This window comes from Ochlerotatus camptorhynchus, unplaced genomic scaffold, assembly GCF_037179485.1.
Source record: "Ochlerotatus camptorhynchus isolate MF236.1 unplaced genomic scaffold, CSIRO-AGI_Acam_v1.1 ptg000130l, whole genome shotgun sequence".
NCBI lineage: Eukaryota > Metazoa > Arthropoda > Insecta > Diptera > Culicidae > Ochlerotatus > Ochlerotatus camptorhynchus.
In genome coordinates, this window is record NW_027040620.1 from 2996254 (window position 1) to 3020379 (window position 24126).

The 24126-nt window shown below is 41.8% G+C and overlaps 2 protein-coding genes across 2 annotated transcripts; both read right to left on the reverse strand.

The window, feature by feature from the left end:
- Positions 1 to 4345: 4345 nt before the first annotated feature.
- Positions 4346 to 8625, reverse strand: LOC135700171 (GATA zinc finger domain-containing protein 7). The gene is made up of 2 exons (XM_065220591.1): positions 4676 to 8625; positions 4346 to 4604 (listed from the first exon to the last, which is right to left on the reverse strand). Exon 1 carries the CDS (start codon positions 8422 to 8424, stop codon positions 4696 to 4698), a length of 3729 nt encoding a protein of 1242 aa, XP_065076663.1. The 5' UTR covers positions 8425 to 8625; the 3' UTR covers positions 4346 to 4604; positions 4676 to 4695.
- An 8041-nt stretch (positions 8626 to 16666) lies between these two features.
- Positions 16667 to 23905, reverse strand: LOC135700172 (uncharacterized). Its single transcript, XM_065220592.1, has 3 exons — positions 23684 to 23905; positions 17213 to 17839; positions 16667 to 17150 (listed from the first exon to the last, which is right to left on the reverse strand). Exons 2-3 carry the CDS (start codon positions 17837 to 17839, stop codon positions 16962 to 16964), a joined length of 816 nt encoding a protein of 271 aa, XP_065076664.1. The 5' UTR covers positions 23684 to 23905; the 3' UTR covers positions 16667 to 16961.
- Positions 23906 to 24126: the final 221 nt, after the last annotated feature.

Sequence of the window (24126 nt, forward strand, 5' to 3'; positions counted from 1 at the left end):
CAATTTGTTAGTCATCAGCAGTAGAATTATTCCATTTTTTTCATACCCGCTCGAAAAAGAGAGGTGCGTAGGATGGAAATTAGATCAAAAAAGTCGAGAAATTTTACAATCCGAAAAATTCTTAGACCGGACCGGCTTCAGCTTGGTCTTGCTTTTATAGCTGCGTGTTTAGCGACTGAACTAAAGCTAGGGAGGCCCTAAATTTCGTGAATTTATCAATGAAGCTATTTGGACATAGTTCTTAACAAGGGGCTGTTCATAAACAACGTAGACAGTTTTTTAGGATTGTTGACCCCCCCCCCTCCCCTGCGTAGACAATTTTCCATACAAAAAAATTAAAATTTGTATGGGTTGTGTATAATATAGGCCGATTGTATCCAAGACACGACCGTAGATTTGACGTAAGATTACGAGCTCGGTATCAATATTCGGCGACTGTGTTAGAGATCCTTTTTTTTCCCATCACGGAAACGCCTTGTTTTCTGATAACAAAATTTTGCATTTCGTGCAAAAAACCCTCGGAATTTTTGGTTTATTTAATAGATAATCAAAAAAGCAAAAATTCATTAAAGGAATTTCTTGCAAAAATTTTCCAATCGCGAATATTCGCGATCAATTATATAAATTCGAGATTTTTTGCATTTTTATAGCGTCCTGGAGAAAACCTTAACTCAATGCGAAGTGTTTGTGGTTAATTTACAAGGTCATGTGGTTATTCGGTCATTGCGAGAATTTTCGTGGTACATGTTACCGAAAGACGTAATCCTACGTCAAAAGTTGGGAGCTTTCTATGCCAACCAATGTGTTCTGTGTGATGATACCCAGGTAAGCCGAGAAATGTTCCAACGATAGAATTCCTAGACCGATATGTAGGGTTAAATAACCCATTTCCGGCCTATTAGGCACAACCCGCACTTAGTCTTTCTTAATCTAGCATAGTTAAGCACCAAACGAAATGTTATGATGTTATTATAACTGATGGCTTCCAAATTTATTTACCTTTCCGTACGTACCTTAAGATTTGATAAAGAGAAACAACCCAACAAACAATTTTAGCTGCAGATTAGCTTATACAGCCAAAATTTGCCTTATCCAGCTAATTTTTGCCTGTATAAGCTAAGCTGCAGCTAAAATTGTTTGTTGGGAAATTGTTGAGATATTGTTAAAAGTCTAACACTGCGACGCCAAACTCGGCCTAATGCATTGAAACGACATTGAAACACCAATGCATTCACTTCGGCCTATAGGACAAAGGTAAAGATTGATTTTTGTCGGAGCGCTTTATTTGTATTTGAGAATATTGGGTGCAAACATTCATATCACGCGTTCTTATTGACTTCGTTCGGTAGCATTTGAACTAACGTATCGTACTAAAGGGTGATACGGTCAAAATTTGGTCAATATCAACTTGACGTATTTCTTTCAATTTTGCATTTAAAAAACCTGAACACCCCTCATTTTGAAGGTGTGTGTGTGTAGAATGTTGCTCCTATTTTGATTTTGGAATTCACTCTTCAGTTGTCAAAATGCCGTCCAAGCAAGAAGAGCAGCGTATCAAAATTTTGCTCGCGCATCGCGAAAATCCGAGCTACTCGCACGCAAAGTTGGCAAAATCGCTAAAAGTTGCCAAATCAACCGTTACAAATGTAATTAAAGTGTTTGGGGAACGTTTGTCGACAGCCAGGAAGTCTGGATCGGGGGGAAATCGAAAACCGGAAGCCGCTGAGACGACAAAGAGAGTTGCCGGTAGTTTCAAGCGAAACCCTAACCTCTCTCTCCGAGATGCCGCAAATAAGCTGGGTGTATCGTCTACAACCGTGCATCGAGCCAAAAAACGAGCCGGACTATCGACTTACAAGAAGGTAGTGACTCCAAATCGCGATGATAAACAAAATACGACGGCCAAAGCGCGATCCCGGAGGCTGTACACGACGATGCTGACGAAGTTTGACTGCGTGGTAATGGACGACGAAACCTACGTCAAAGCCGACTACAAGCAGCTTCCGGGACAGGAGTTTTATACGGCAAAAGGAAGGGGAAAGGTAGCAGATGTTTTCAAGCCCAATTGAGAAATACTGGGTTATTGTCAAGCGGAACTTAAAGAAGACCAAAAAAACTGCTAAGGGCGAGCAGCAGTTCAAGGCAAACTGGCTTTCTGCGGCGAAGAAGGTGGACAAGGTGGCTGTACAAAATCTGATGGCAGGGGTCAAGCGTAAGGCCCGGCAATTCGGATTTGGAAAAGTGGAAGCCTAACTGAATATTTTTCCTGAATTTATACTAATTGAACTTGAAAAAGAAATTTAATTTGATTTTTTAAATAAGCGATTTCACCGATTTACACGCGTTTTCTCTTGACCAAATTTTGACCGTATCACCCTTTAAACGCATAATTTACCTGTTAACACCGAAATCATGGATTTATTTGATGTTTTCGGCTTGATAGGCCCAAAATGGGTGCTTAGGCCGAAGTAGGTCTCTACGCTATGTGGCTTCACATTTCAAGCTTTTTGCTCATCCCAAATTTGCTTATTGCGTTCTCTCAGCTTAGTGTTCTAGATGCACTTTCACAGTTATTAATTGAGAGCTTTCGATGCCTGTACCATGTTTGCATTAGAATAATTGGGTTGATTAACTTCGGAAAATATATCGATTTTTATACATCATCTGATAAAGCTTCGTTTTCTGAGCACAACGATATTTGTATCGATCCCGTAGACATTCATCTCGATTTTTAAATAAAGATTTAAAGTTTTGATCGTTGACACTAAATCTATTTGTTGACAGCTCGCTCCCACACTGTACACAAATACCATCCTCTGTTCGAATGAAACCTCATACCATTCCAACCGAAACATCTAAATCGCTTTTCCGAATGATAGCTGCAACCTCGGCTGCAACCGGATGACGGATGTTTTGTAATCCGATGAATTTCCACTCGAATACAGGATGAACAATGTTATGAAAAGGGATAGAGCCTTCAGTTGAAATGTGTAATGATCCCTGCAGAATGATTGTCATCCTTAACTGAAATGGATATGGTACTGGTTCAGCCCCATAACGGAAATCATTCAAAATGATTATCGACCGTCATTTGCTGATCTGAGCTGACAAACGAGGTGGAAGCATAGCCATTGCTATCATAGCTAATACGAGCTTGGGTAAAGCATGGAAACCGAAGGTTGTCTATTCTGTGGTGGAGGAAGTTTTCTCTACCAACGGCAAATTTTTGAATCCATGGAATGGCTGATTATGGCTATTCAGAATGGAAATATAAACAATCGAATTAAATATCTTATTAAAAGTATGTCTTACATGTCATACTATTCGTAAATTCTTGTACTCTGAGCGCTGTATGTTTGACAGCCAACTTCCAAATAAAAATCATCCTTTATTTGGATGACATAAATATGTCATATGGATCTGACGACGATGCATATTGTTAAAGGGCTCGAGCAATTCAATAATCATTCGAAATTTTGAGGATGTTTTCGTACAGTGCATACAAAGCCCACCAAGGGGCGCTAAGATGGTGATTTTTGCTAATATCATAGTACTAATTTAAAATAGTTGAAGTGTACCGAAATTGATGAAATTTTGGATTTAGGTTCCATTTTCAATACAGATAACGAACATGTATTTACCTAATTACCCCTAAACAACCCAATTGTGTGGCAAGTACAATCATACTCTATGTCCATTGAAGTCGAGTAATTTTCCAACCCAAAGAATTCCTAGACCGGACCGGGAATCGAACCCAGGTCACCTCCAGCATGGTCTTGCTTTGTAGCTGCGTCCTTATCGACTGAGCAAAGGCTTCGGCTTGCTTATACCACAGACAAACAGACATACAACTCGCAAGTTGTTCATCGAACAAGCATTTAACGGTCAATTTAAAAGCATCGTAGTTGGTAGTACCGCCACCTGTGTGTACCCACCACTGTGTATTCAACAGATGGCGGTAATGTTGTAACAACGATGTTTTACAGTGAGAAATATTCAATGTGTTATGTCTGTTTGTCTGTGCTTATACCGTGCCTTAACTAGCTGGACTATCTAAGGCCCACAATGGGCTATACTTACCTATTATTACGAGAGATAACAAAACGCACATCCTGCATGTTAGTGTCAAAGATTTCTTTATTTAGTTTTCAAATAATCTCATTTGTACAAATAGTAAACAATCTAAATGTGTATGTGTGAGAAATTCGCTGTTCTAGCATTGCTCATTCAACTTAAAAAAATAAAAACAAAACCTAGTCAAACCGCTTCTATTGATCTTTTTCTATCACTACATTTTAGCGCAACCTCTCTCTGCTCTAAAAAAAATCAGCTATTTATCGGGAAATGTAAAATCTACACGTCATCATCATAGATCGTAATCGAGCATCCTCGATTGCGACGATAATTCGCAATATCTGAACACAGGTGACACGTGAGAGAAAAGAGAACGTCTCTAGTTTTTCTCGCAACGTTGTTTGATTCGTCTCAGTACCAGGACCCTTTTGGTAGTAGCAGGGGTGGTTGTATTAGTAGTAGCAGTACAAGTAGAAGTAGTAGTAGTAGTAATAGTAGTAGCGTTATAGGCAGTTGTGCTGGAAAGATAACTGAAATGGGTAGAAGGAATGATTATGTATTTTTCGTCGTTTCCAAGGATAGTCTATGTGTGTAAACTTACGTTCTTCCAGCGGCAGTGCATCATTTCAGCAGCTCTAGCAGCATATTCCGCACGTAGACGTCGATCTGCGAGTAGTCGATCAGGGTGTTCCGTATCAGCTCCAGTAGCAGCGTCGGCCACGTGTTCTCTAGTTGTTGCAGCTTGTCGACGGCGTTGCAGGTGTTATCCAGCATTCGTGCGAAGTAAGCCTTACCCTTGGTTCGCATCATGGCATCGTCCTGGCTAGTGCTGTGCTTCTTCCACTGGAGTGCCTCCTTTCCGACAATGTTCTTCAGCGAGGAGTCGGCCTGCATCAACCACTCTTTGGCAGTCATCTTGGTGGCATGGGCCGTTTCCTCCAGTCGAAGTCTTTGCAAAAGGGGCTGCAGCAGACCTTCGGGTAGGGACCACAGAACCAGATCCGATAGACCGGCGTACATGATTTCAGCATCCTGTACTTCTTCCTCGGTAATTTCAATGCCATTGATCTGTTTTAGGCCCCAGTGAGACAGCCGGTAGATGGCGTAGTTGCGCCAAGGTTTGCTAGTGATGGGGTTACCTTCCGGGTCGATGGTCAACGAAGCTATCCCTTGACTTTCGGCAAGTGCGTTGATTTGACCCAGACAGATGATGTTCGTTTCACGGAAGATAAAGTTTTCGGCGTTTACGAAGCGAATCTTTATCCGGCAGAGAACCGCTGTGATGCTGTTGAAGTTGATATAGCTAAATTTTACCGTATGCACGTCCGAGGCCTTCGTCATGTTCCACTGTTTGTCGATGAACTTGAGGGCGCCCATGCCGTAGACGTTCAGGTATCGTCCGCAGATTTCGATGAGATAGTCACCGCCCTGCTCCCGTTCCCGTTCCGTCACTTTTGGCTTGGACGGTGGTACATAGTTACTGTTGGTTGTGGCGTTTCCTGATATGCTGGAACCGCCGGTGTTGGAGGAGTTGGAGTTGATGGTGGTTGAGCTCGCTAGATTTGACGAGTTTGCCAGGCTATTGGCATTGTTTATGACCGTATTGCTGCGGGTGGTGTTCGTGCGGATCAGAGTTCCTATTCCGTACCGCTTCACGGGAGCGACGGGCTTCGGTTTTTGGGAAATAGTAGCTCGGTTTGAATCGTTTTCCGAGTTGGATGATGTCGTGAGTACCGAGTCGGATGTCGTTTTGGCAGATACCGTCGATAGGGTGGACATTTTGTCGTTGTTCAGTTCATCCGGTTGATTTGCGGTAGATGACGTATCTAATGTCCCTCTTCCGGAATCCGAATTGCTGTTTCCATTTTCAAGCGGTTTACTCGGCTGTTCGACGGCGGAATCGTTCAGTGGTGGCGATTCGGACGTTTTCACCGGAGTTTCGACCGTCTCCAGGTTCGCTTTATCTACATCTTTTTCGATTTCTTTTACGTTCAGCTCTTCATTGTCGGAACTGAGAGCACTGGAGATGCTGGAGTCCGCATGCAGTCCAGTGCTGGACTCGGATGATTCTATTTTACTAGTCGAGGCAATAGTTGGCGGACTCTGTTCAAGGAATGGCGCAAGAATTGGTGGCAGTCGAAAGTAATCCTCACCGCCCTGTTCGGATAGTTGCGAGCCGGAATTGTCCTGCGAAGATGACCGGACCAGTTTCCTGCTGGGAGGGGGTTTCTTCACAGAAGCTCGCGAAGCCCGGTGGTTGTTCATTGCTGTAGTGCCGTTGGTATTGCCAGAGGATTTTTTAGGTTTAGCAGTCCTATTGATATCCGAGAGGTTGCTATTGAGATCCATTTCGACTTCTTTGGGCACGGCGGCGGTTCGCTGGACATTTCGGCAGGCAGTTGATTGTTGAGATCTCAACAGTTCCCAGTTGGTGCGGGCATTGGAGATGATCTCCTCCCGTCGTATGCTTTGGCACACGTCGGTGGACAGATTGGAATAGTTCATGTCGGACAGCTCTTTGTTCTTGCGCCAGGCGGAAGCAGCTCGGCGCACCTGTTCGGTGATTTGCATCTGACTAAGCGACACCAATCCGGGTAGGTAACTCACCAAAAACGAAACGCAGTCTCCGGCTAGCGAAACAGGATTGTTTTCGATGGTGACCTCCTTGAGATTGATTGCTTTGGCGATCGCTGACATGTCTTCGACGCACTGGAGATCGTTGTGGCAGAGCCATAGGCGCTCGAGACTTCGCAAGTCATCGAATCCATGGATCTTTTTGATTCGGTTCCGCTTCAGGTTCAGCTCCTTCAGGTTGACGAGTCCGTTGAAGTCGTTGGTGTGAATCTGACGAAGTTGATTTCCGGCTAGGTTCAGGGATTTGAGCTCTTGCAGTTGGTTGATCCTCGATGCTATGTTGGCGATTTTGTTGCCATGTAGGTCTAGCACCCGGAGGGTTTGTCGTAACGAGATGAGTCCACTGATATCGGTGATTCGATTTTTGCCCAGGAGCAGCACTGTGAGACATTTTAGGCCATCGAGGCATGATATTTTTTCGATCTGGTTGTCGTACAGATCGAGGAACACCAGGTTCTGAAGGTTGTAGCGCGGTTCGGCGGCCGAGAGTATCGGAGAGATGTGAGCCTGTGGGTTAACGAAGTGATTGGCCCCGTTGGACGGCGGGGGTGGATTGATAGGGGTGGTTTTTCCGCTGTTGTTGTTACTGTTGCCGTTGCTGGTGTTGGATTCATGGACGGCGGTTGTTTCGTTGGCGCTATTTAGGTTATCGATACTGAAGGAAGGTGTTAGTAGTAGTTTGTTTTTGAGCTTCAATACGTTGGTGGGCTGCTGTTGGTGAGCGGGTGGCGATGGGAACAGTGTGGCATTGCTAATGAAGCTGTTGGATTTTTTCAGCAGATTGCGGTGTTGTGCGCTCAGCAGGATAGATGAAGGCTTCTGCAGGAACGCATTGGTTGGACTTGTGGCACATGCAGGGGACTGACCGTTGAGGGGCTTGGCGCTCAAGGTAACTTTGCCAGCCAGATAGTTGATGTTGTTGTTGCTCAGGTATAGCTGACTTCGTGATGTGGACTTTTGCCGCAGAAGTTGCTTTGGATTGCGGTTGGTAGCGTAAGGTGAATTGCTATTGGTTGTGGCTGTAACTGCAGGAGGGCTGCAGCTTATCGGACTGGAGGTGGAGCTATCTTTAGCTGCAGTGTTGCTGGTAGTGTTCGTTCCGCCCGTCGGGAACCCGGTAGGAGTCGTCTTGGGAGAATTGTGCATCGATGGCGGCGTTGATGACGGTGTCTTGGGTTCATTGTTATTCGTATCGGTTTCGGCCGGTATGTGAAAGGTATTGATGAGGTTATGTTGCAGAGACAGCAGCCGAAGGTTTGGTTCATCGTCGATGATGGGAATCGAGCTGAGGCCTTTACGATCAAGATTGACACGGTCGGGATGCTTGTCGCGATCTTTCTCCGAACGTTTTATGGTGGTGACTCCATTCTGAACCAGTACCGATCCGTCTGGTTGCGGTTCGTTTAGGTTGTTAGCCGGCTGTTGGTCCCTTGGTGATTCTCGGCCTCGATCGTTACCTACAGCCTCGCGTGGTACGAATACTCGTTTCTCGCTGACTTTCTTCAGATAGGATGTGCTGAGCGTGCTGTGCGATCGGTGAAACGTCTTCAGTCTGGACGAGTGATTAAAATTGCTTGTATTGGCGACGCGAGTGGTCAGCTTTGGCACAACGGATTCAATCTTGAGCAACGTGTTGTGCGAATTGTTGGGATTGGTACTGATTACGCTGTCATTGATGTGTATTGCCGACTTTCCACGTAGTTTAGATGTACTCATTTGAATTTATTGCACTGGCTGTTTTTGTCTTGGTTTTGTTTTTGGCGATTTTTTTTTCGTCCTTTGTTGTTTTGTAGCGTTTTGCCCTTCCACCTGATGGTGGAGCACAGTGGTGTTGGTAGTGCTGCTGTTATTTCGTTACCCCCGCGCGCAACCTCTCTTCTCTTCCTCTGCTGCTGCTGATATGCCTCACTCGTAGACTGTTCATGAACCCATTGCTATAAAATTTTCCAAAGAAGAATCAATCGGATTTCATAACGAATCAAACTTTTTCTCTCACTTGTGCTGCAGATCAGTAACAATCACATTCCATCGGCACGTGGTCACTTGCCGAGCGCCTTCGAGTTAGCCACGACGCATAACATGTCCCAGTTAACTGCACGCACTATTGCCTATTTCCAGGCGCTTTTCTTCCTTGGAGAGCCCACTTCTCACTCGCTGTATCGGTCTGTCTCTCGTCCCGTGATGAAGAAATTGGCAAAACTTTCCGGATCACCGATTCGCGTGCGCCGTTCGTGTCGTCGTGCCGTGAACTGAACCGTGTTCCAGTGTATGCTGGCAAGACTTGTGCTGTTTTACTGTTCGTGAGGATCTCGCCTCGCCCGTGCCATGCTGCCTGCAGCAGGTCGTGAGTGAATGTGTGAGTTTGTCTGTGCCTTCTGCTGCGCGTGCCGAGTGTATGCGCGCCCTATTGAGGTTAGACATAAACAAAATCCCTAGCAATTTGGCGAATGTTGTTAGGGAAAATTGCTCGAGTGTGTTTATGGCTGTTAGCGTGCACCAGGCAACCAGCTGGTACCGCTCCCGGCAAGGTATCACAAATGCTGTGTATCCTGCGAGTTTCTAGACACTATGCCTGCTAGGGGAATTAGTCCGGTATTGCGCTGATCAGATTGCAAGAGTTACCGTTGCTCATATGAACGGTGGTGCGGTGAACTATTTGTGCAAATATACCAACCTGTTTCAATCGAGGGGTGAACCTATGGGAATTCCGATCCTGTCCGCTTCGGTATCGAACAATCCGAAGCACCCCTCGGTCGGATTCATCAATGAAAATTCCGTATCTCAATCGCGAAATGTTGATCGCGTTCGATTGTGTGGGTGGTAGTTTTTCAATTTTTCCACCCATTTCTTTTCGGAGCGGAAAATCACTTTTCGTTCGGTCGTCGTCGTTGTCATCGGCGTAGTTGTTTTGTGGTGTGACTTTTACCAATATATGATAGAATGAAGCCCATTAACGTATGTGTAGTACAGGATCAGAGAGCTGGAATGCCATTATCTGTACGTTCGGTGGATAGATGTGTGGCGAAATTGCTGAAGGTTTGTCACGCTCGTAAAGGTTATTCCCGAGTCAAGTACTTGATGGCAGGAAAGGGGTAGGTTCTTCGGAATTTAAGTGGGTGGTTTCGATGCTACCCCTTTTGTGGGGGTTCAATAAATTGGCAGGTTTGTGGCGTTGTTTTTGAATGGCTATTAAACGCATGAATGTGAAATGATGTAGCGTGCCATTCGGTTTAGGGGAATATGAGAGAACTTCTCTGTGGCATGCAAATGGCATGAGCCATCTTCTTGTAAATACCAGTCACTCATATTTAAATTTATTATGTCGGGTTTCAGTACTTTGTATCCGGTTGTCTTACAGAATGATGTGGTCGGTCCCGGAAGCGACGTGAACTGGTTGACAAACTTTGCAGACATGTTTCCGGTTTACGGCATGTTCATTCAAAGAGTGGATAACTACGGCTCGCGAGGGTAGCTTGATAATAAATTATGCCGTTTTTGTTTGTCCTCAAGTAGGTACCGTACTGAATCAGGTTAATAATACCTGCTAATTTAATAAGTAATCTGCATTTTTCTACATAGCTATAACCTGTAGGTTCCCTTGTACATATTTTCAACAGAACCAGGGGACCAACCGAAGAAGTCTGCATTGTATGACAGTGACGAGTTTCAGCGAACAATGGACTCAGTGTGAGTGTTTAATTGGTTTCGCTATTTATTTAAATAGGGGACGGCAATTTTTCATTCCAGTCGTACCACGGAATGGCAAAATAATAATTAATGTCGTGAGTACAGGACTGCAGTAACTGTCATGGCAGAGTAGTTGTAGTTTGCTGGCAGTTCCTCTATTGGAGTGACATGTGTACACCCAATCGGGAAATGATAAATCCTATTACGGATTTGCTTGAAAAGTATGCAGTATTTGCAATGTTTCGCGACATGTATAGATTCTGTAATGACCATTTCCATGTTAGGGTGGTAAAAAAAAAGATTTTTTTCAAAAATGACTTTTTTCAAAAAATTACAACCAATTTCAAAGATTAAAATATCAAATGATAGGTAATTAAAAATACTAATTAAAAAATTCAGATGTTGTATTGAAAAACATTGATTGTATTTGTTTTTTATGGTTTTCATTTTTTCTTGAATATTTAGGCTTTTTTACACATATCACAAAATCAGCAATGTATTTTCTATTCGTTTTTGAGTTTTTTTTTAAGTTATCATTTTGGGTTTTTGCTCAATACTCCTATGTGACTAGACTACCATGCGTCTCCATCGATTTATAGCGACTGTAACATGGTCACAACGCATAGTAGTCTAGTCGCATAACAATAATCCTAATTGTGAGTGCTTTTACAGGCTTGAGGCCAAAACTTCGTTATCCCAAGCAACGTTTTACGTACTTGAGCGGTCGGTGATCATCCTTTTTGCCAGTGGTGCTGGGGGGGGGGGGGGGGGAGTGTGATACCCTTCACCATCCCTCTCCAAAGGGGGAGTTTGGTAAAGAGAGATGATAAAACCGATTTGTACCTTCCTTGCTCGCTTTCTACTCTCTATATGCAATTTTCACACTGCCGTACTCTAAACGGAACTATCAATTATATACTTTCATCTTCTCATCTATCGTATAAAAAATACCACTTTAGTCTGTTATTTGAAATTAGCATCTTCAACTATCTAAAACATTTAAGGTTTTATTGTGGTCTTCAAGTCTATTCTAAACCTCTTCAAAGCCATGATAAAACCGAAAATGTTGCTTGGGTATGTTACGCTAATTTAGGGTTTTAGCTGTAGCCCCTGATTCTCGGAACGTGCCTGATACTTGCTAAAGAGGTTGAATTGGGTAAAGGAGTGACATATCATCAATTTGGCGGTTTGTCTGCTCTATTGGAATGAATTTTCCTATGACTTTAAGAGATAACCGATTGTTAAAATTTCGACTTGATTCCCCTTTCTTCAATATGTGCCATTATGGTTCTAGGCACTTTTCCACTAATAAAAGATATTGTTTTTGAATACTTTTATAACATTTAGAAGCGAATTAAAGCCTTTTCATCGTCAGCGTGTCAAAAATGATCACGGCGGCGCGCCGATTCAAAATCATCGGCAGCGGTGGCGTGTGAAAAAAGTGTCGGCGGCGGCGCTCAGGTCTATACGATGATTTCGAAAGGTCCATGCTCACCTCAGAAGTTCCATGAACATCTAGGAAGTTCTATGAGAGTTTTAGAAGTTCTATAAGCTTCTCGGAAGTTCTATGAACTGCTCGGAGATTCTCTGAACATCTCGGGAGTTCTATAAACATCTCGAATTTTCTATGAATTTCCAGAAAGTCCTGTGAAGTTCTAGGGACATTTAGGAAATTCTATAAACATCTCGAAAGTTCTGTTAACTGCTCGGAAGTTCAATGAGAGATGTGTTTTAATAAAGACAATAATAATAATAATAATATATCTTGGTAGTTATATGAACATCTCGAAAGTTTTATCAACATCTCTTAAGTTCCATGAACTGCTCGGAAGTGCTATGAACTACTCGGAACGGCAGTTTTAGAAACTTCTTGGAAATTATATGAATTGTTCGGAAATTCTATAACATCTCGAAAATTCTCAGAAGCTCCATGAACATATCAGAAGTTCCATGAGCATCTCGAACGTTCTACGAACATCTCGAAAGTTCTATGAATACCTTGGAAGTTCTATGAACTGTCCAGGTTATAGAGTTCCTGGACAGTTCATAGAACTTTACCCGAATATAGGAAGTTTACCCGAGCAGGAGAAAATAACTTGACACATTTAAAGTGGTATTAACATGGAAAAAAGTATTATACTCAATACATAACCGTAAGCGTCTTCTGACCAACTGTGGCGAAGAAGGCGGAGCTTATTTATTAGATAGGGGATAACGGGGTAATAAGAAACTTATGGGGTAATGAGACTGAGACACCTGTTGTTTAAGACATAGGGCCCTATTATGTAAGTCGAGTCGAGCATCACTTCTTGTTACTGGTCACTACCTCTGTAATACCAAAATAGACCAGCGACCAGAAGTGACGCTCGAATCGACTTACATAATTGGGCTCATAGTATAGTAGCGTATTGCTGTCTTTTGAAAAAAAAAAGTGTGTTTAAGTCAAATAAAAAACTTTCCTGAACATAGTATGCTTTGGAAAAATCAAACAATAAAGTTAAATCCGAAAAATCGATTTTAAGGGGGTTTCCATAAAGTATGCTTCATATCTCAATGAAAATGATATACTAGCAAATGTTTGGCTTTAGAAAAGTGTATGAAAATGATGGGCTCTACAATTAAAAAAAAAACATTGCAATATCGAGAATCGTCAGTTAAAAAAGTTAGAATATTCAAGTGGCGTCCCAGTAAGTATAATTTATGAACTACCCCTTCATCAAATGCGCCTTCTTTCAACTAAAAACTAATCTGAAGTTGATTAAACTTCATCTTCATGCGATTTTATTTTCTTTTCCTGAAATTCGCCCATCTGATCCACTATGTCACGGGCTGCCCTTAGGTGAGAGTCGCGGAAATTCAGACTACTTTCTCAAAAGCGTTTAAATTTGTTTATACTAGAGTTGGTTGGAAATGCTATCCAACATGAAGTGATTAGTGTGATAATTTATTAGCTAGAGAAAGATCTGAAGAGGGTAGGTAGAGTGCGGCAGTAAGAAAATTGAATAGAAATTGAAAATGAGCGCAGGGCCATTAATGCAACAGTATTACACACTTAGAAATACCTAATCTTACACGTGATGGAATCCATCTTTGATATAAAGGATGAATCCAAATATATCATATTAACAATATGATCCATTCATGCCTTTTCAAAATATTGCAATGGCGACCCGCAAAATATTGCTGCACGCACCATCTAGCGTTGAAAAAGGTCAGCAACAATCATTCAATTACAATCAAGGGGCGCGAATATAGCACCTATTACAAAAGTAAGAGTCACATTATTTTCATTAATTACATTGTGTATATTACTTTAAAATTTGTCTGACATGTCACTGTGGGCATCAAATAAAATAATATGCTGAAATACATTCATTTGAAATATTAAACAAATTTTCATTAGGTTTACCCCTCGTGACGATAAACAAATACATTGGTAGCCTTTTTGGCCACAAAGGTGCTTTCATCGCTAAAAATTTGGTTCGCCAGTTAAGCGAAAGAGTGGATCATATTGTTAATATAATATATTTGATGGAACGTAAACAAACATGTCATGTAAAATTAAGTTCTCCGAGACTGAAAAGTTCATGTCAGTCTCAGAGCACTTAACTTTACATCAATTTTTCTAAGTGTGTAGTCAATCGCACACTCCTTTACCTAACTCACATTAATGGATGAGGAGACTTGAACTCAAGCTATAGGAGTGGAACTTCGGATCAGAAGTGGCTCCACTTGTCATTTGCGAACACTAGCGCACCTAGCGGTAGAAGGCATCTTCTGCCTGCAGTTAAGATAGGCAGCATGCTATGATAGTGTGAGTGCACATAGAAACCCCGTGTGGAACGCTACCACAACACATCGCTTGTTGAACAGAAAAACGAACCACTTTTGATTTACCTATTTGTTTGCACTTCCCCTTCTGTTCTGTGCTCAAGCTGAACATTGCATTAGGCCCTAAGTAACATTGATCGATCCTCTTCGTCGACTTTCTCTTTCGTTAATAACTTGAGCACAGAACCGTTTCTTAATGTGTTTGTCTTGCTAGATGCTAAATAAAAGCTTCTTTTATCGATCTGTGTGCTGAACATACCTGGGCATGTCTTTACATGGCTGTGGTGATGCAAAGAGAAAGTCGACGAAGAGAATCTGTCAATGTTACTTAGGACCTAATGCAATGTTCAGCTTGAACTATCGTATCGGTGAAGAGAAAAAAGAGATAGCATTATTATACCTTCTCTTTCTAAGAAAACGAGGTGCAACGCCCAACAAACAATTTCAGCTGCAGACTAGCTTATACAGGCAAAAATTAGCTGTATAAGCCAATTTTTGGCTGTATAAGCTAATCTGCAGCTAAAATTGTTAGTTGGGCGGAATCATTTTTGCGTCGATTCAACTCTCAGCTTCAACTTTATAGTCAATCGCAATTCCAAAGGAGCTTGTAAAATAAATATCGAGCATGATATTATACTTCAATATCACACGTGATATTCAGAGTGTATGAGAGCGGAAAAATATCAATTTGCTAATGATTATGCTTTCACTACTCCCAACTCAAAAAAATCGTAAACTTCACGTATGAAGTTACAAACAAACACTTTGAATGTTGTCTTTAGGACCAATTTGACGTTTCAAGATTATTATAAGAGTAGTCGTTTTCTAGATTATTATAAGAGTTGTCAAGCAGATTCAGGCATTTGAGGGCCATATGGCGTTTTCCAAGCTATTCTAGGTCATTTTAGCAAGTTAATGCCAATTTGGTAATTCAAGGCTAATTTAGCGATTGTGGACCGTTGTTGGCGTTTTAACGTTTTTGAGGTTATTTTGGCGTTTTTAATACTATTTTGAGAATTTTCAGGACGCTTTATCGACCATGCGTATCGATCATCCTTGTGCCGGAATTCGGACAAAGAACTTTAAGCTCGCCTATTTTTTTTCAAAACGGTGTTTTCGATATTTCGCTATACATTATACCACAAAAACGACTCATCTAATCAAAATAATGTCTGGAATAAAGTTGTAGGAAACTGGTTTGCCTATACAGAAAGAAATATGCACTGAAAAAAAAAATCACATTTTTTGTCAAAAAATGAAAAAAAAACTGTTTCCAACAAGAGCAACTAACTGATGTTCATTTGAAAGTTTTTACTAAATGCTAACTTTTCTGAAATGGACACAACGGACACTTCAAAATTAACCAACATCGTAAAACTCAACTTATAATAAAATATTTGAACTTTTTTTTTCACTTAATATTTATGTGATTTGTTCATAATATAATCACATAAATATTAAGTGAAAAAAAAAGTTCAAATATTTTATTATAAGTTGAGTTTTACGATGTTGGTTAATTTTGAAGCGACTTTCTGGTCTAAAAAATTTGTCTTATTGGAAAAAATCAAAATAATGTTCTACGATTTTGAAGTGTCCATTGTTAATGTTATGATGTTTCCAATAAAAAGGTGTTTTAGAAATCCAATCTATGTCGTCATTTCGATTAGATGAGCCGTTTTCGTACTACGATTTATTGAAAACTATCGAATATGCCATTTTGAAAAATATGGTAGGAGCCAAAATGGTCGAATTCCAGCTACAATTATGCGGAGAGACAGAATCTTTTGCTATTTGGCCTGGGGCTGCTCTGCTATTTTGTTTTTGATGCATTTTAACAAGACTTTTTTTATGGCATTTTAAAGCCATTCTAGTGTCTTCAAAGTCATCTTGGCTCTATAAACTTTGGGAATAAATTGGCGTTCGACACACAAAAAAAACCTTAGTACGGATATTCAGACTAGAGAGTTATGATATGTTTCAAGGCTATTTTGATGAAATTGTTCTTGTCGATAACTTTCAGAATACGTTTATGGGCTCTAGTGTGAACTAAACATCACTTGGCCCAAGCAAGGGAGATGTATGTCCCATCAATACGGTCCCTTGTCTGCTTCTTTAGCTAACCCTCGAAAACGTACATTGTATATTTCTTGTTCTGAGCTCATTTTCTAAGAATAGCGTAATCTATTGCTTCTTGTGCCAACATGTGACTAGTATTGCCGAGAATATCGCACCAAATCAACCAAACACCAGCCAAATGTTACAGGAACCCTCGTCGCCGTCAATCAAATCATACCACACACAGCGTATGCCGTAAGGTGTCGCGACACTTGTCGCTTTGCGTGTGTCATTGTGACGGATGTGAAAACAAAATCTGCACACAGTGTTCAAAACCAAAGCTCTTACCGAAAGAAAGGCAATCCAATTAGGAACCGGATGTTAATTTATATCTATTTAGGTAAACATGGTTTACTTTTATTTTCGTCTTCATTTTATGTTCTTCTCGTACCTGCAATAAACTCTTTGGTTAGTATACACGTCCTTTTCCTTGTCCACTGGGTGGACACTAGAAGCTGGTTTGACTACAATGGTAACTGATTTCGTAACTTTCGCTAATAATAAAATACTAATTTCCTCCTAGTCAAATCAACAATTGAATGCTACCTAATAACTATATAATGCGTAAAATCGGATTTATTCTATAGCGGCGTGACGGTTTCGTGGAAAAGCAAACTGCTTCACGTAACCGGAGTGCCTTCCTCTATCGGGGTGTCGAACAGGATTTGGTACGGCCATTCGCGATGAATTACGGGCCCAATGTCGCCGTTCAGAATCGTTATCAGTTCGTCCAGGTAGCGGACATCATCGAGATCTTCAGATAGTTTCCTAGTATCCGCAAGCAGTCGATTTGTGGTTGCTTCCAGCGACTGCAATTGGAATTCATTAAAATCATTATAATACCAACATTGGATAATCTTAGATGTCCTACCAGTATGTCATTATGCACCTCAACCGATTTGTACATTAGCGAATGGATATTGCTGCCCAGCTTGCCTATTTCTTCTATCTTGTCGGAGATGTCCTCAATCATGCTGGACGTCGTTGAACTGTAGCTTGTCTGCCCAGAGGAGCTGGCCGAATCGTATCCACCGGTAGTTTTCCGCCGGTAGTTTTGCAACTGAAAACTGTTCAGAATGTTCGACTCTAGTAGGCCGAAACTTTTGTATCGTTCGATTCGGCGGTCCAAGCTTGACTTGCTTCGATGACCATAGCGGCTCATACCGCTCCGAAGATGAAAGTAGCTGTGATCATGGAGGCTGTGATCGTGATCGCATTTCAATTCGCGACACTCACTGTTGTGCTCTGCTGTTGAAGATTGTGAACAACTATCGGCGTCTTTTTCATCGTCGCTGGACACCCCGGAATCGGCCCGTAACCGTTCCCGGGAGTTAGATTTGGATTTGGGCTGGTGGAAGGGCGACGATCGAAGAAGACCACAACAGCAGTCTACGTTCAGGTTCAGGTTGTTGACGTCGGTCCGTTCGAGTTCCTCGTACAAGGTGAGGGCGTTTTCCTCGTCCACCGATAGCGCTATCTCAAATTTCGGGTGATCCATCTGGGAAGAGGTGCAAAATTGATATGAAAGTGAATATTGAGATTGTGGCAAGGGTGTCAAGGCATTTTTTTTTCGATTTGTAGATTGATAACGGTGCTATATATAGTAGTACAGATATGCATTTACTTTGTCGAAGTTTTTGAACAGCTTATCGATTAAAATTTTTAACATTAACACTAAATTTGTTTTATGAGGCCTCACTTATCAGCGAAGAACATTCGAGGCGACCTGCATAAATGCGATCCAAAATTTACCTTATCGATCCATCAACTCATGGACATGATCATAGATTTTATGCCTCAGAAAACCACCGGCGCCGTTACATAAAAAGGTTCTAATATAGATCCCTTTTCCGAAAAATTATGGAAAAAATCCTGAATTTTGAATGGTAATGGTTCCTAACAACCCATTATTTGTTAGGTCCAGTTAAAAAAAAAAAAAACCATAACACATAAGGTTAAAACTTCATCCCATAAACCATTCTTGGTCAGATTAAGTTATGGTTCGCGTTTATGCGGGGAGGCATTCGGTTTCGATCCTCACACAAGTTTTACCGTTTTGGGACCTCTTCAAAGACCGTTCAAACTCCGTATTTATAGTGTCAAAAACAATTGATGATACCATAGACGTAGTGAAGGATTGCTACGCTCTTGGCGCCCCTTTCTTAATTGTTTAAATTAGGTCATAAAAATGAATTAAATATGGGCTACAAAATGGTGAGTGACAATCTGGAAGGAGCGATACACCTAGCTGCGGTCCACACAAGTTCCTACCTCACGCTTCCACGAGTCATATGATCACAAAAGACTGCTAGCTGAAACATGGACACAGCTAGTTGGTGTAGCCTGGGCAATGTTGTCAATCCGACAATAGCAGAGTGAGGAGGTGCGACGCGAACACTGGCGCGGTAACCATAGCACGGTGATAGAGGAAATGCTTCGCCAACCCGAGCGTTTGTTCACCATGGAGGTGCGGCTCAAACAGCGTCTGACTGGCATCCAGCGGCTGAATAAGAAATGCTCTTCCCGGAAGCTACACCTAAGATGGCAGCCCCATCACGGCGGATCTTAAGCCAACCACCTACTGTCTCTGAAACCTTTACAATTGTTACAGAAACCAACAGAGAAAGACAACGAGCTGATTTAACGGCAACGACTTTTAGCGCAAAACAACGGACACTAATTGGATCATGGAATGTATTGACGTTAGCCCAGCAGGGTAAACTGGCACAACTCGCCAACGAGGCGCGACGCATGAAGCTAGACATCCTGGGACTGAGTGAAGTTCGTTGACCAAACTTTGGAGTTGGTGGAGTTGGTCTCCTACTTAGCGTCCAGGCAAGTGATGCGCTTGAGACTCGAGCTGCGGACGTTCCAGAAGGTGGCAGCGTAGAAGAACAATGGACGGCCATCAAGAATGCCTTTATAGAAAGAAGCGAGAACAACTTGCGTGAGCTGCGCACCCAGAGGAAAGAGTGGATCACAGATGAAACCTGGCGGAAGATTGAGGAGCGTAGAGAAGCAAAAGCCGCGATAGAGTGGGCGAGAACCAGAGGAGCCAAGAACGAAGCCCGTCAACGGTACTCGGCTCTAGAGAAGGAAGTCAAGCGCTCTTGCAGACGGGACAAGCGAGCGTGGTTGAACTCCCTGGCCGACGAAGGGGAGGAAGCCGCAAACACTGGCGATATACGCCTCCTCTACATGATCCGCCTAGGGTGCGGCGCATCACTCGCGTCAATTCCGAGGCCCCATCACTGCAGGAGATTGAAGCAGCTATCCAAAGCATGAAATCCAACAAGGCTCCAGGGGTCGATCGCATATCAGCAGAGATGCTCAAAGCTGACCCCATGCTATCCGCGCAAATGTATTCTGTAATATCTGGGACACCGCGACTTTTCCGGCCGACTGGATGCAGGGTATCTTAGTGAAGGTCCCAAAGAAGGGGGATCTGACTGTGTGCGACAATTGGCGAGGCATCATGTCATTTTCTCAAAGTTCTGTGCAAAGTTATCCTGAATCGGATACAGGAGAAGATCGACGCGACTCTCCGACGGCAGTAGGCAGGATTCCGTGCCGGAAGATCTTGTGTGGACCATATTGTCACGCTCCGCATCATTCTGGAGCAGGTCAATGAATTCCAAGAGTCCCTTTATTTGGTATTCATTGACTACTAAAAAGCTTTCGACCGTCTCAATCACGAGAATCTGTGGGGCGCCCTGAGACGCAAGGGAGTCCCGGATAAAATCGTCAACCTCATCGAAGCGCAGTATGAGGCTTTCACGTTCAGAGTTCTGCATAACGGAGCCTTGTCCGACCCTATCCGGGTAGTCGCTGGTCTGAGACAAGGATGTATACTATCACCGCTACTGTTTCTCATCGTAATCCACGAGATCATGGTAGGTGCAATTGACCGTGTACCAAACCGTGGGCTGCTTTGGCAGCCTATCACCATGGAGCATCTCAACGACTTCGATTTGGCTGATGATATTGCTCTACTAGCACAACGACGCTCTGATATGCAGAGTAAGCTCAATGACCTAGCCGAACGCTCCTCTGCGGCGGGTCTCACCATCAACGTCAACAAGACCAAATCGTTGGATATCAACATGGGCAACCCTTCCAACTTTACGGTAGCGGGGCAAGCAGTGTAGAAGGTCGAAAGTTTCCAATATCTTGGCAGCCAAATAGCGTCGGACGGCGGGACCAAGAGCGACATAGGTGCACGAATCAAAAAGGCTAGGGCTGCCTTTGCGAGTTTACGAAATGTATGGAGATCCAACCAGATAAGTCATTGCACGAAGATTCGAATTTTCAACTCGAACGTGAAATCTGTGTTGTTATACGCCAGCGAAACGTGATGTGTATCAGCGGAGAACACTCAAAAGTTGTAGGTCTTCATCAACCGATGCCCGCGGTACATAATTCGTGCCTGGTGGCCTCACAACTGGATCTCGAATGCCAAGCTCCATCGTCGATGTCATCAGAAGCCGAAAGCAATAGAAATTCGAGAGCGAAAGTGGAGGTGGGTCTGCCACATACTTCGACGGGGTGGAAACGAAATCTGGAATGCAATTTTTTCAATGCCTGAATTATAATCATAATTCGCTTATAATCATTTCCCAATTTGTTCAGAGCACCTGTAAAAATTTTTCAAGAATAATCTCGGGATTTTAATATTAAATGTTCTGGTGATTTAAGAATTCTCCCCAGAAATCTCTTGGAATTCTCTGTACAACTTTTTCCCTATGTTTAATGGTTCTTGATTTTTTTATGTCTTAATTATCGAGATTTTCAGCCTCAGGCTGATTCATCTCCCGGTTCTTGAAATTACTCGCTTGAATTTTTTAGCATGATTCTCTTATTTTTTTAAATATCCCTTAGAATTTCTTTGCAATACCCATTAAAATATCCATGGATTTCTTATCAAAATTGCTATAGAATACTGCTAAGAACAGTCTTGAAGCTCTTCTCTAAATCTTTCTGCCCTGTAAACTTCCAAAGAACTCTCCTAAGTTGTCTTCCACAATTTTTTGAAAGAATTCGCTTTGAATGCCCCAATGTTCTCAGAGCTCCTGTCAAGATTTTTCAAGAATAATCTTGGGATTCTAATATTAAATGTTATGGTGATGTAAGAATTCTCCCCAGAAAACTTTTTGAATTATCTCTAAAACTCATTTCCAATTCTTAACGGTTCTAGAAATTACTCGCTTGAATTTTTCAGCATGATTTTCTTTAATATTCTTTTGAAATATTCCTCAGAATTCCTTTACAGTACGAATGGGATTAAATTTGAACGAACATGAAGTTAAAAAAGGTCACTGATCTTTTCTGAAGTTCCTTGAAATTAATCAAAGTTCCCTTAACTTCTAATATGCTCCCCAAACTTGCACAAAGTTCCCGCTTCGACGAATTTTTCCCGACTCTCTGTAAAATTATTTTAATTTCTACGAAGTTCTCTAAACCTCTGCGAAGTTTTTCCGAATTTCTACGAAGTTTTTTGAGCATCTACGAAGTCCCTTAAGCTTTATGAAGTTCTCTAAAGGTTAAGAAAAGTACCTGAACTTCAACGAAGTTCCTCGAATTTCTACGAAATTAGCCAAACTTCTATAAAGTTCGCTAAATTTCTACAAAGTTTGATGCAGTTCTACAAAGTAATCGGAACTTCTACAAAATTTGCTTATCTCCTACCACTTCTAGAAACTTTTCGGATATTCTGCGCAGTTTCCTGAACTTTTTCGAAGTTTCCCAAAGTTCTACGTCGTTTCATGAAGGTTCGAGAGAGAAATTCTTCGAGGCTCTATAACAGCGCTACCCAACGTGTGGTCCACGGATCTCATCAATGATATCATTCTTGTTTAATTTTATTCATCATTATGAATTTTAGCCCAGAATGAATGAGATATAAATAAAATGTAGATTGAAACATGTTCATCGAACAACCTTTTAAAATAATGGCGCCGGTGGTGTAGTGGTAAGCGTGATTACCTCTCACCCCAGTCGGCGCCGCCGGGATGTTCTAAGGCATAACATCTCTGATCACGCCTTCCTTCGGAAGGAAAGTAAAGCCGGTGCTCCCCGGTTCAGGAGTTGATAAGTCGATAGGTTGAGTCCAGGTATGGGAGCTGTCTCCCTGGCGTCGGTAGCACGGAAAACGAGATCGACGGAAAACTAATCAATTAAAAAGCAAGTTTAGAAAGGTTGGGCAGGAGACTGATGCAAATTTCAAACTTTCGCTCCACAGTGTTCAAACGGTTTCAAATTGGGTCCTGATTAGCATTCGAAAGTTTAAACTCATTTGATAAGAAACTGACTTGGCACACACCATTTGAAGTTTATATGGAAATTACTATGGGAAAAAAAAACTTTTTGTTCATTGTCTTCTAGTCTTTTTACATATTGTACTGTTAACAAGTTCTATTGCTATTCTCATGGGAATTGTAATCAGCTTCAACTTTGTATAAAATCGTTTTTCAGCCAAACGTAAAATTTAATAGTTATTAATTGTTTAAGAGATTGATAATCTTATTGTAACTGTATTGTGGGCAACACTGTATTCTGCAGTGTGACATAGTAGTCATGATTTTTGTCCTCTATTCTACGCGCCATAAACACCAATGTTGCCTGCTCAACAGTTGATTGAGCATAATCATAAGACATCAGTAACTTGAATCATTAATAATTTGTGTTCCTTAGTTTTGATCGAAAAGTGGTTTTCAAAAAACTTGTAGCTGAGCAATTTTTTAACAAGCGCAGTTATCATTTTATAAAGTGAATTTTGAGATAGATATGAACCGACATTATGATTTCCCCATAGTAATTTCCATATAAACTTCAAATGGTTTGTGCCGAGTCAGGTTCTTACTAAATGAGTTCAAATTTCGGGAGGATAATCAGGACCCAATTTGGAACCGTTTGAGCACTGTGGAGCGAAAATTTCAAATTTTGCATCAGTCTATTGGACAGGCCTGCTCTACAACGTTCCCTGAATTTTTACGAAGTCCACCAAAATCAAATGATGTCGTCTTAACTTCCACAAATTACCCTAGATTTCTAAGAAGCTGTCTGAACGTCTTTAAAGGGTTCGATTTAGAAATCTCAAATATTGAAAACATTCCCCTACTCTCAAAGTTGGAAAATGGCGGAGAAGACATGTGAAGACATTGCTTCGATCTCGTTGAAGATTTATTCAAAATGCACCTGGCATCCCTGATACTAACTTCCGCAAAAGAAGCAATACACTAATTCAAGTAAACTTTTTTAGTGCACTGTGTACCGGTCTAGTGCAAGATATAGAAACATCATAAAGAAGCCAGTCCCATTTGTACCGATTAGATTTCATATTTACCTCAATATATCATCCGCCGTCGTATCAATTACCGCTGTTCATCCAGTTCACAGCACTAAATTAGCTTCCTTTCGCCTTCATTCTGCATCTTCAGCTGTTTGTTCGCCCGATTGTGGAAATTTGCTATCGCTCCATCCTGTTGTTCATTGTCGTATCCATTAGTGTTTCGCGTTTTTGCTTCGTTCGCAGTTTGAAATTTTCACAACACTCACTCTGTTTTTCACTCTAATCTTCGTTGCACATTTTATAACTCTTGCTTCGTTTTTGTTTGTTCAGCGGCAATTACTCGAACGAATTTCCACTGCTGTGTAGGAGGAGGGCGTAGCACACCCGTTATAATGTGCAAAAGAAGTCGGTGGAACCAAATTAGCGAACGAGTGTATCTAGCCAATTTGCTAACTAACTCACTATGATATATCGCGTTCAGCAACTCTTTCACGTGC